At 37.1% G+C, this 13,087-nt stretch overlaps 1 protein-coding gene across 3 annotated transcripts in view; it reads left to right on the top strand.

The window, feature by feature from the left end:
• Nucleotides 1–13,087, top strand: part of C5H12orf4 (chromosome 5 C12orf4 homolog) — a 54,398-nt gene that overhangs the window by 9,481 nt on the left and 31,830 nt on the right. For all 3 annotated transcript variants that reach the window (XM_007503755.3, XM_007503756.3, XM_001365828.3), the window contains one exon: nt 5,455–5,636. In XM_007503755.3, the coding sequence (XP_007503817.1) occupies nt 5,455–5,636 (182 nt within the window). The remainder of the gene's footprint in view (nt 1–5,454; nt 5,637–13,087) is intronic.

Genomic DNA, 13,087 nt, shown 5'->3' with positions numbered 1-13,087 from the left:
ACTCCTGATCTTATTGGGAATGCATCTAGTTTATCCCCATTGCAGATGATATTAGCTGATGGTTTTAGATATATACTGTTTATTATTTTTAGGAATGACCCTTCTATTCCTATGCTTTCTAGTGTTTTTAATAGGAATGGGTGTTGTATTTTATCAAAGGCTTTTTCTGCGTCTATTGAGATAATCATGTGATTCTTGTTGGTTTGTCTGTTTATGTGGTCAATTATGTGGATGGTTTTCCTAATATTGAACCAGCCCTGCATCCCTGGTATAAATCCTACTTGATCATGGTGGATGACCCTTCTGATCACTTGCTGGAGTCTTTTTGCTACTATCCTATTTAAGATTTTTGCATCTATATTCATTAGGGAGATTGGTCTATAGTTTTCTTTCTCTGTTTTTGACCTGCCTGGTTTTGGAATCAGTACCATGTTTGTGTCATAAAAGGAGTTTGGTAGAACTCCCTCTTTGCTTATTATGTCAAATAGTTTGTATAGTATTGGGATTAACTGTTCTCTGAATGTTTGATAAAATTCACTGGTGAATCCATCAGGCCCTGGGGATTTTTTCTTAGGAAGTTCTTTGATGGCTTGTTGGATTTCATTTTCTGATATGGGATTATTTAAGAATTCTATTTCCTCTTCTGTTAGTCTAGGCAGTTTGTATTTTTGTATATGTTCATCCATATCACCTAAATTGGTGTATTTATTGCCATATAATTGGGCAAAGTAATTTCTAATGATTGCCTTAATTTCATCTTCATCGGAGGTGCTGTCCCCCTTTTCATCTTTGATGCTGTTAATTTGCTTTTCTTCCTTCCTTTTTTTAATTAGATTGACCAGTACTTTGTCTATTTTGTTTGTTTTTTCAAAGTACCATCTTCTTGTCTTATTTATTAAATCAATAGTTCTATCACTTCCGATTTTATTAATTTCTCCCTTAATTTTTAGGATTTCTAGTTTGGTTTTCTGCTGGGGGTTTTTAATTTGATCGCTTTCGAGTTTTTTTATTTGCATTTCCATTTGATTGATCTCTGCTCTCCCTAGTTTGTTGATATATGCACTCAGGGATATGAATTTACCTCTGATTACTGCTTTGGCTGCATCTGAAAAGGTTTGAAAGGATGTCTCGCCATTGTCATTTTCCTCGATAAAATTATTAATTGTTTCTATGATTTCTTCTCTAACTAAACGATTTTGGAGTATCATATTGTTTAATTTCCAATTAATTTTTGATTTGGTTTTCCATGTACCTTTACTGATCATTATTTTTATTGCCTTGTGATCTGAGAAGGCTGCATTTATTATTTCTGCTTTTCTGCATTTGTGTGCTATGTTTCTGTGACCTAATGTATGGTCAATTTTTGTGAATGTGCCATGTGGTGCTGAGAAGAAGGTGTATTCCTTTTTATCCCTATTTATTTTTCTCCATATGTCTATTAATTCTAATTTTTCTAAGATTTCATTCACTTCTTTCACGAACTCTTTCTTATTTGTTTTTTGGTTTGATTTATCTAAATTTGATAATGGTTGGTTTAAGTCTCCCACTAATATGGTTTTACTGTCTATTTCTTCCTTCAATTCTCCTAGTTTCTCCATTAGAAATTTGGGTGCTATATTATTTGGTGCATACATGTTAATTAGTGATAGTTCCTCATTATCTAAAGTCCCTTTTAACAAAATATAATTACCTTCCCTATCCCTTTTGATCAGGTCTATTTTTGCTTTGGGTTTATCAGATATCATGATTACCACTCCTGCCTTCTTTCTGTCGGTTGAGGCCCAGAAGGTCTTACACCATCCTTTAATTCTGACCTTGTGGGTGTCAACCCGCCTCATGTGTGTTTCTTGAAGACAACATATGGTAGGGTTTTGGATTCTAATCCATTCTGCTGTTCGTCAATGTTTTATGGGTGAGTTCATCCCATTCACGTTCAAAGTTATGACTGTCATTTGTGGACTCCCTGGCATTTTGATATCCTTCCCTGGTTCTAACCTTTTCTTCTTTGGCTCTACCTTTTAGACCAGTGATTTACTTTAAATTGGTCCCCCTTGTCCCCTCCCTTGATATGTTTCCCTTTTTAGTCCCTCCCTTTTTGTTCCCTCCCCTTCCCCCCCTCTCTTTCCCTCCCCTTTTGTTTTCCCTCTCCCCCTCCCCCCTTGGTTTTCCCTTCTCCCTCCCTTGCTGGGTAAGATAGAATTCAAGATCCCAATGGGGGGGGGGGGGGAGCTGGGTAGCTCAGTGGATTAAGAGCCAGTCCTAGAGACGGGAGGTCCTAGGTTCAAATCTGGCCTCAGACACTTCCTAGCTGTGTGACCTTGGGCAAGTCACTTAACCCCCATTGCCTAGCCCTTACCACTCTTCTGCCTTGGAGCCAATACACAGTATTGACTCCAAGACTGAAGGTAAGGGTTTAAAAAAAAAAAAAAAGATCCCAATGGATCTGGATGTTTTTCCCTCTCAGCGTTGATTCCCCTGAGAGTAAGGTTTAAGTAAAAACTCTCTTCCTCTCCTTCTTATAGGAGTTTTCTTCCCCTCTCCTTCCCATGTGAATCTTTGTGTGAGAGCGATTATTCTATTTGGTCTTTCTTTTCCCCCTATTTACACATTACATTTTCCCCACGTTAGTATACATAGATTGATATAAATGTAGTCCTTATAGAAGAGAGTTTGAGTAAAAGAAGAAGATAACATTTTTCTCCTTTTCCCTTTCCTTCATATTTACCTTTTCAGGTATTCCATGCTCTTTGATTTTCGATATCGAACTTTCCACAGAGCTCTGGTCTTTTCATTGCAAAAAGTTGGAAATCTTCTATTTTGTTGAATGCCCATACTTTCCCTTGGAAGTATATAGTCAGTTTTGCTGGGTAGCTGATTCTTGGTTGAAGACCCAGCTCTCTTGCCTTTCTGAAGATCATGTTCCATGCCTTACGATCATTTAGAGTAGAACTTGCAAGGTCTTGTGTGACCCTGATTGGCATTCCTTTATATCTAAATTGTCTTTTTCTGGCTTCTTGGAGGATTTTTTCTTTTGTTTGAGAGTTTTGGAATTTGGCAATTACATTCCTGGGAGTTGTCTTTTGGGGGTTTAGTGTAGAGGGTGTTCTGTGAGCTCTGTCAGTGGCTGTATTGCCCCCTTGTTCTAGAATCTCTGGGCAATTTTCTTTGATTATCTCTTGTATTATGATGTTGAGTTTGCTGTTTATTTCTGGCTTTTCTGGAAGTCCAATTATTCTTAAATTATCTCTTCTCCCTCTATTTTCCAAATCTGTCACTTTGTCAGTGAGATATTTTATGTTCTCTTCTAATTTCTTGCTCTTTTGGCTTTACTTTATTAGTTCTTGCTTTAAAGCCTGGTTTTCTTTTACAGTTTGGTCAAACTGGTTTTGTAGATGCGTGAATTTCTTTTGCATTATTTCCCACTTTTCCTCCCAGAAGGCTTCCATCTTTTTGCTCATTTCAGATTCAAATTCTTCATGGGTTTGTGAAGAGTTTCCATTTCCTTTGGAATGTTTCGGGGCATTTGCTTGTGTTTCCTCTTCTATCTCCTCTGTGTTTTGTATTTTTTCTCCATAAAATGTGTCCAAAGTCACCCCCTTCTTCTTGTTTTTTTTTTTAATTTTGGGACTTTTGTGCTTCTTTGGAGTTTGCCATCTCTATCTGAGTGGGGGGGATTAGCTTTTCTTATCTCTGTCTGATGTTCAGAGGTTTTAGCCCTAGGCAGATTTTCAGTTCTATGCAGTTGTTGTTCTGTCTTTCCGGGAAGCCAGGAGTCGCTGGTGTGTCCCTGTTACTGCCCTCCTCTCCTCGGCACCCTCCTGATGCTTCTCCGTTGCCTTACTTCCACACTCTAAGCCTAGCTTTGCCCTTGTTCCTGTGCCTTAGCCAGCCAGCGCCTACACTCTGTGGGGGGAGGGGCCGCGGCTTCCGGGAGCTCTGAGGGCTCCTAATGAGATTAGCTTTCCCTGGGTTGAATTTAGTATGCCTTGAGGCAGGGACTTTTTTCGTGAGACTCCGATGGAAGGATCCAGCCAGGGGGTTACAAGTTCCCCCCTCTCTCTCTGTTTCCCTGCTGTCTGGGTGCCCCCTCGACTGGGTCAGGTTGTTTTCAGGATGTGGCCTTCAGAATAGCCGGCTCCCGAGGCCTTTTTGCCAGTCCTGAGGGTTGCTGTTGTTTCCGAAGACCCTGCTCTCTGAGGGGGAGGGGCCGCGGCTTCCCCGAGCTCTGGGCGAGGGCTCCAGATAAGAAGATTAGCTTTCCCTGGGTTGAATTGAGTGTGCCCTGAGGCAGGGACCTGAGACTTGGATGGAGGGATCCAGCCAGGGGGTTATAAGCTCCCTCATATTAGTCTGTTTCTAAAGGTTATTTGAAGCAATTTTTAGAGGAAATAAATGTTAAGGACGTGTATGAATAAAAAGTGAATTCAACTGGTTATATATTAAAGATAAAAGAATAGATAGAAAGTTTAAATCGTACATTGTATTGCACATTTGTATCACAATTTACTTACAAGAAAATTTGAGGGAAAACAGGTAGAAAAGCCACAATAGGAAGGAAAGGAGTTTTTTTAAAATATAATCTTAGTATTATATTTTAAAAGGAATGGACAGCTAATTGGCACAATTAATAGAGGGCCAGGCAGGCTTGGAATCAGGAAGACTCAACTTCCTAGGTTCAAATCTAGCCTCAGACACTTAACTAGCTGTGTGACTCTGGGCAAGTCATTTAACTGCTTCAGTTCCTTACCTGTAAAATGAGATGGAGAAGGAAATGGCAAACCATTCCAGTATCTTTGTGAAGAAAACCCCAAATGGAGTCATAAAAAGTTGGACACAATCATAACTGACTGAACAACAAAATTTCATTTATTTTATTATAAATTTTATTTAAATAACAAATTTACACATGTTTTCCAAAGTTATATGATTTGTGTTGTCTCCCTCCCCTCTTCCCTTCCTGTTCCCGGATTTGACAAGCAATTCCACTGGGTTTTATATGTATTATCACTCAAAACATATTTCCATATTATTCATTTTTGTAAGAGAATAATCTTATAAAACCAAAACCCCAAGTCATATACCCAAATACACAAGTTATAAATTATATGTTTTCATCTGCATTTCTACTCTAACAGTTTTTTCTCTAGCTGTGGATAGCATCCTTTTTCACAATTTCCTCAGAATTGTCTTGGATCATTGTGTTGCTGTTAGCAAAATCTGCCACATTTGATTGTCCCATGATGTTTCAGTTACTGTGTATAGTGTTTTCCTGGTTCTGCTTATTTCCCTCCGTATCATTTCACATAGGTCTTTCCAGTTCTTTCTGAAATCATCCTATTCATTATTCTTTATAGCACAATAGTATTCCATCACCATCATATACCACAATTGAACAACAAAATTTTAAAAGAAAACATTCCATGTGATTTTTTGTGTGTCTGTTTTATCTGATAGACCACATTGGAGCATGCAAGACCTGAAGAGCCAAGCTGGGATGAAGATTTTGCAGATGTCTACCATGACCTAATCCATTCTCCAGCCTCTGAAACTCTCTTAAACTTGGAGCACAATTACTTTGTTAGTATCTCAGAACTTATTGGGGAAAGAGATGTAGAGCTGAAAAAGTTACGAGAAAGGTATTTCAATTTCACTTCTTATTCTTAATTGCCATATTTCAGTACAGTTAGATACACTTGTCCAGAGGAAGAATATTAGGAACTTTTAGAAAATTGAAGCAATAAATTAGAAAAACCTTCCTTCTTACAAATGCAAATAATTTCCTGTTGTATTTAAATCCAGTTCTTAAAATTAAAGTTGCAGGTCCACGTTGATTTATGTAGTTTCTCTCAAATATGCCATCAGTGGTTGCATTTTAAGCTTGTTGATCCTTAGTTTAAATCCTATTTTCATTGCTCATTTGTTGTCAAATCTATTCTTTTTAAGTCCAGAATACTCTTTGATACTTATTAATATTGGGAAAAAATAATATTAAAAAAAACATTTCAATTTGTGTCACATAAACTGTTTGATCCAGAGGGCAAAAGACTGTTTTATTGACCATGTGCCTCCATGGCAAGAAAACTGCTATGGTTACTTGCTCTGGTACATTGTTTTCTCTGCCTTTTTCAGGAATGTGGTCACATGAACTAAGGTATGGGAAGTGTTTGTTTAAATTGTTCCCTAATCCACACTTACATTCAGAATATAATAAATTATGTTCCCCTAAATTTTCTCATTTTTCCAGTCATAAGGAGCTATGTATTAGAATTGATAAAGGACCAGCCTTGGAATCAGGAAGATGCAGGTTCTTTCAATCACGCCTTTCCCATAGACACTATAAGTCCGTAAATTATAGATAAGGTGTCAGACTATCTCAGTGGAGGGAATTTTCACACTTGCAGCTCCTATTATTAACAAAATCAAAATCTATACCATCTTCCATAAGGAGATAAAAGCAGTCTGCAAGAAAATTTCCTCTTCAGTGTCCTAGAGCTATCCTTATATACTCTTTTTAAAAAAAAAAGACCTTATCTTCTGTCTTAGAATTGATACTAAGTTATTGATTACAAGACAGAAGAGTTGTGAGAGCTAGGCAATGGGAGTGAAGTAACTTGTCCAAGGTCACACAACTAGGAAGTATCTAAAGTTAGATTTGAACCCAGAACCTCTCGTTTCTAGACCTGGTGCTCTATTTACTGAGCCACGTAGCTGCCCCTTACCTCATATACTCTTTACCTAAAAGACCCACAACTAGGTCCCAAGTTAACTTGCCTGGGGAAAAGTTCATTTACATTACCCTAGGTCTACTCCACAGCATCTTGGCTCACAACCAAACCATTTAGTTATTTGGGTGTATGAGAATTAACTTCAGCTATTCTAATTCCATTAATGTTCTGGCCCACAACAATCCTCCTCTGCAGCCAAAGTCACAAAAATCAGCTTCACTTCAAAATAATACCTAATCCTCCCATCTTTAGCCATAATGAGCTGAGGGGGCCTCATCAAGACAGTAACAAAGGCTAGCAAGGCCAGCTCCAATAAATAAATAATGAATAAAGCAGGGTGTCACTGCTCTTTCTGCTTTTTGGCTGGTGGTGCTGTCCAAGGTGCTGTTTGCAGGCAAGGTGTCAGTAAGCATTTAATAAGTTCTCTGTGTGTGTGTTGACTCTCGTGCTAAGCAATTGGTTTACAAAGATTGGCAAAAAAACATAGTCTCTGCTTTCAAGGAGTTTGCATTCAAAGTGGGAGAGACAACATGCAAACAACTAAGTACATTTAAGATATATGCAGAAGATGCATTTTGAATTGAGACTTCATGGAAGCCAGGAAACCCAAGAGACAAAATGGAAGGACATTCTAGGCATGGATGATAGCTATTGAAAAGGTAGAGTTAGAAGATGGAATAACATCTAAGAGGAATATCAAAGAGTCGAGTGTGAGAAAACTGGAAAGGTGGGAAAGGGATGGGTTGTGAAAGGCTTGAAAAGCAAGGGAATTTTATATTTGATCCTGAAAGTAATAGGTAGCCCTTGGTGTTTATTGAGTATAGGGTGGCATGGTCAGACTTGTGCTATAGAAATATCCATTTGGCAAGCCAAATGGACAATGGACCAAAGTAGGGAGAAACTAGTTGGGCAAATTGCCCAACTAGTAGGCTGTTGTAGTCTAAACTAGAAGTGAAGAAGGCCTGCTCTAGTATGATTTTGGAAGTGCAAGTATAGAGAAGAGAATGTGGAAGGTAGAAATATAAGATTTGGCAACAGACTGGATATGTGGAGTGAGTTTAAATGAAGAGTCAAGGATGATACTGAGGCTGTGAGCCTGAGTGATTGGAAAAATGGTAGTATCTTCAACATTAATTAGGAAGCTGGGAAGAGAGAGGATTTAGAGGAAAAGATAATGAATTCTTTATTAGAAATGTGTTTGAGATGTCTCTCGGACATCCATTTGAGATATCTACATAAGCAGAAATGAATAGGTGGACCTGAACAGCATCTGCATAGAGATGATAATTAAACCCATGAAAGCCAATGAAATTACCATGTGAAATAGTATAGAGTAGGAGTTGTTAAACTTTTTTGTGTCATCAACTTCTTTGATAGTCTCATGATATCTATTGACTTTGAAATTCATAAAATAAAAATTATAGAACTGCAAAGGAAATACAGTGATCAAAAACAATTTTTTTAAAATGAGATCACAGACCCTAGCTTAAAAATCTCTGGTATAGTAGAAAAGAAGAGAGCCAAATGTAAACTCTTTGGAGATATCCTTGGTCTCCACTACCCCATGTAGTAGATGTGACCTGGAGGGAGATCCAGCAAAGAAGACTGAGAGAGAGCAGTCAGACAGGAGAGCTAAGAGAGGAATGAGTATTCAGCAGAAGTACAAAGTCCTATGAGTTCAAATGAGGGAACAGTTTAGTTCAAGAGGGGTCATTGCAGCTGGGTCCCCATGGAGCCAGCCTGATCCATATTGGTGCTGTGGAAGAGAAAGAACCTAGATTCCACACTTAAGCAAAATCAGGGACCCCTTTTTAAAAAATTAAATTTATAAATACTATGCTTGTTGTGAGATTTGAGGCCAGTTTCTCCTACTAAATAGACAACTCTCTGACATGAGCAATTTCTGAGTCAGACTAATGGGTAATAGTGAAATTTAAAAATGGAGAAATGCCCCCCAAAAGAAGAAATTCTTCAGTTCAGGTCTTTGACCTATATGCCAAAATGAACAAGATAGCAACATCTGTCTTCCCAGAAAAGTATGTGAATTCTTCTTTTTGTTTTGTCTTTGGTTTAAAAAAAAAAAAGAAAAGGATACCTCCTCTTAATTTTGATTCATGATAAAAAGAAGGAACACCTCCTGTTGTAATTCAGTTTATAAAAGGACATTCCTCTGTTGATTTATTCACTAGCTCTGACATCTTTGTTATATGAGCTGCCTAATCAAGTCCACTCTTACTTCTTTGGGAAATAAGTTCAATTTCTACTTTGATATGGCCCTTGAGTTAAGGAAAGCAAGGACTACCCAACTAAAGATATTAGTTCAAAAACTTCTTGTTTTTTTATAACACAGTGGAAGACTTAGTATTGCAGGCATCCAGTGTAATGGTCAAAGAGCTGTGATAGCTGTTGTGTGTTTTTATTATTCAAAATTTAGCAATCCAGGTACCATTCCAAGTAGAGCTTACAGATTTTTGCATTATTCTTCCATTTATTCATTTCAATATCACTTTAGGTTTTTTGGTTTGTGCCTGGACCTATGATTTCATCACTATGAGGAATTGCAAGTGTCAAAGCTCCCCCTATTGGATATAATCACCAACTCTTTTTACAGCTTATCTTAGTTTGAATGGATTACCTGTGGCCACACAATTGTATGTGTTAATGATAGAGTTTGAAACCAGAGCTTCCCAGTTCCGAGACTGACTCTTTATCCATTATACCTCACTGTCTCTCTCACTGCCTTTTAAACATTTAAGAGAATATGATAATACCTTAATTCACAATTCAATATAATTTTTTTTCCTTCATTTTATTTTAAGGACTGCACAAAACTAGAGTTAACCAGCCTGACCTGTCAAACTGATATATTTTAATGCCTAAAATGAATGTAATAAAATCTCTCTGATCTCAGTGACTAACCAAAGGAAACCTCTAGATCAAAAGTGTCAAGCATGCGACCTTCAATATACTTCCTCTTGCTACCTAAACCAAATTAAAATCTAGTTGGGAAATATTTAACAAAATAAATGTAAAACTAAAATAAAATGTAGATTACATACTAATAGCCTAAAAACTAAGTCAATATGCACCCTGTTGAGAGCTTAGTGTACAATTTAGTGGGTCCCATTTCTATTAAATTTGACACCACTGCTCTAGATTTTATATTTAAATATCTGTCTGCACTCATAGTTCCCATTTAAATTTAGAAGAAAGGTTCTGAGAATCTCGATAGTTCAATTATTTATTAAAGCTTTGTTTTCAGTAATTCTCTTTAAACTTTAAAATCTGCAACAACATGCATCATCCACCAGGGGGAACTTATATCATGTATAGTTGTACATGTATGTGTGATTTTTGCATACAAATCTCATATCTCTAACAAATGAAACCTTATTTCATTATTTCATATTCATTTTGTCACACCTATGAGTTCATGTGAGAAAACTCTCTGCCAGTGCTCATTAGCAATTAGTTCTGTAATTTGTCTCTAAAACCACTGAGAGACTAAGTCATGTAGCCAGCTCTCCTACACTGACCTAGTCTGCCTCTTCTTTTCAGAAAAATCTCCAAATTAGCCAGGATAGTTCCCAGAATGAATAAAAATATAGTAAGAAGACAGTCAAATGCCTGCAGTGGGGAAGAGGGACAAGACTTGTTCTGTGGAATCTAGGTAGCATAGGAGTGCTGGACCTTGAAGACAGGAGACCTAAGATTGAATCCTACATCAAAGAGGATTACTAATTGTGGGGTCTGTGCAAGTTACTGAGCCTGTCTCAGTCTCAGTTTCCTCATCTATAAAATGAAGATCCAATGACATTTATCTCATAGCATTGTAAGGACTGAATCGTTTAGCACTAAAATGATAACAACACAGTATGTCTCCAAAGGTTTGTAAAACAAAGAGAAATAGGGAGAAGACAAAAAGGCAAATTTCAACTCAGTGTAAGGAAATATCCCTTACAATTAGAGCTGTCCAGAAGTAGCCATCCCAGGCAATAGTGGATTATCCATTACTGGAAGTCTTCAAGCAGATTACTAGATGGCTACTTGTCAGGCATATTGTAGAGGGGATTTCTCTTCAGGTACAGGTTGAAATGGAGGTTCTTGGAGAGTGTGTGAAATGTATAGTGAATTAGACATTAATTGATATTAAAACTATATTTTGGAAAGTGCAGTGGAAGTGTGTGTGAGACAGCAAGGCATACTAGATGGAAACTGGCCTTGGAGTCAAGAGGACTTGTATTCAATTTCTACCTCTCCCACATATTAATTTACCCATTCTTATATTTATTATATCACTTAGCCTCTGCCTCCATTTCCTTATCTGTAAAATAGTAATGATAATATAGTACCTACATCCCTGGATAATATGAGGATAAAATGAGATATTTTGTAAAGTATTTTCCAAACCTTAAAGCTTTAGTATGTTAGTTATTATTGTTATTCTCCATTACTCTCTTCCATTTTTGTGCATTTCTTTTTAAGAAGTCTTAAGTTGGGAGGCAGCAAGGTGGCTCAGTGGATTGAGAGTCAGGCCCAGAGACTAGAAGTCCTGGGTTCAAATCTGGCCTCAGACACTTCCTAGCTGTGTGACCCTGGACAAATCACTTAACCCCCATTGCCTAGCCCTTACCACTTTTCTGCCTTGAAACCAATACATAGTATTGATTCCAAGACAAAAGGTAAGGGTTTAAAAAAAAAAGAAGTCATCTTAAGTTGGTGACTTTTTTCTGTACTGGATTTGTTTTTCATTGTGTCTTCAGAATATCATTCTTGAGCATCCACCTTTCCTATAATCTTTCTTTTGAACCCTTTGAAATCTATTTTCTTCAAATCTTTTGTACATATGAAATTATGCCCTGATTTCTTCTCTTCTATCATAGATTCTTAAGATGGAATGATGATTTTTCTTTACTGTTCCCATCATTTTCACTGTTAAGTGATTTCTCATTTATAGTGAGAATTAAATCCAGATTAGAATTTCCCCTTATGGGGGCCCTCCACTTTTTGAACGATGGAAATTATTACTAAGGCAAGTAAAGAAATTATAGATACTTTTATCCAAATGCATATAACCCTCCTCACTCCACTCCTCTCTTTAACATCTTTTCATTAAGGTACAATTATCTAGAACCATAATTCAGCCATGGGTTCTGTTGCTCCAAATCTTATACCTATAAACTTAAATTTGCCTTCTTGCTTTAAATCTCCATGTTTCCTTGATTGTTGCCTAAACTTTGGGCATTTGTGTATAGATATTGGAAGCTATGGATATTATTAGTGAATTTTTTGGGCTTTTATCTCCTAAGGATTTCTGAATGTCTCATTTGCTCCTTTTTCTTCATTGAAGCTACTCTCTATAGTATCTAGCTTGGGAGCTATACGTAGGTAATTGACTCATTTCTTTTAAAGCACCATTGATTATATTTGCCAAACTGGCAAATACACTCCTGCAAACCTTTATAAAGTATACTTTATCTCTGGCCTTCAGTTTCTCATTCCTGTTTCTTAAACTATGGTCCTAACATACAAACTCTTCTAGCCAGCTTGTCACTTTCCAAATTAATTTCTCTTTTTTGCTTCTCTTGCCTTCAGTGGAAAACATTGAGGGAAAAGTACCCTGTACTCCTGTGGATTTCAGTTTCTTGCCATTATTCTCTGACCTAGATGGAACCTTAAGAATACTATTGTCTAATCCCTTCATTTTATTTTTTTTTAAAAAGGGCACTTAGGGAAAGTCTTATTTCAGTCTAAGTCTGCTGAGTTCCACAGTGCTTTGTGTCTCTGATGATAAAAAAGAAAATCACTTTATTCTATGAAAAATGTATTTTAAATATAGATTGCAGGGTATGTGCTTCAAAAAATCTAAAGATGTAAAAGGCCTTGTGCTTTTATTTATAAGAATTATCCTAATGAAATTCTAGTAAAAAAATTAGATTTGAATATGTCCTCTAATACATTAATTTGAGACACACATCTCTCTTGCAGCAAAGTTTCTGATAACTTATAAAAATTATCAGTGTCAGTTTTGTAAATCACCAAATGCTTTTTCTCCCCCTCCTCCCCCCAAACTCAAGCCTTCTGTTTTAGAATTGACACTAAGTATTGGTTTTGAGGCAGAAGAATGGTAAGGACTAGGTAATGCCCAGGGTCACACAGCTAGGAAGTATCTGAGACCACATTTGAACCCAGGACCTCCAGACTCTAGGCCTGGCTCTCTATCCACTAAGCCACCTTGCTTCCCCCAAATGCTTTTTTTTTTTTTAACAAAGTAGTTCTTCATTCTGAGAGGGAAGAGTATAACAGGCATTATTATCCTTATTTTACATATGAGGAAATAAGAACAATGAAACTGCTCAGGT

This window comes from Monodelphis domestica, chromosome 5 (genome assembly GCF_027887165.1).
Source record: "Monodelphis domestica isolate mMonDom1 chromosome 5, mMonDom1.pri, whole genome shotgun sequence".
NCBI lineage: Eukaryota > Metazoa > Chordata > Mammalia > Didelphimorphia > Didelphidae > Monodelphis > Monodelphis domestica.
This window is presented reverse-complemented; position numbering and strand designations above follow the sequence as displayed.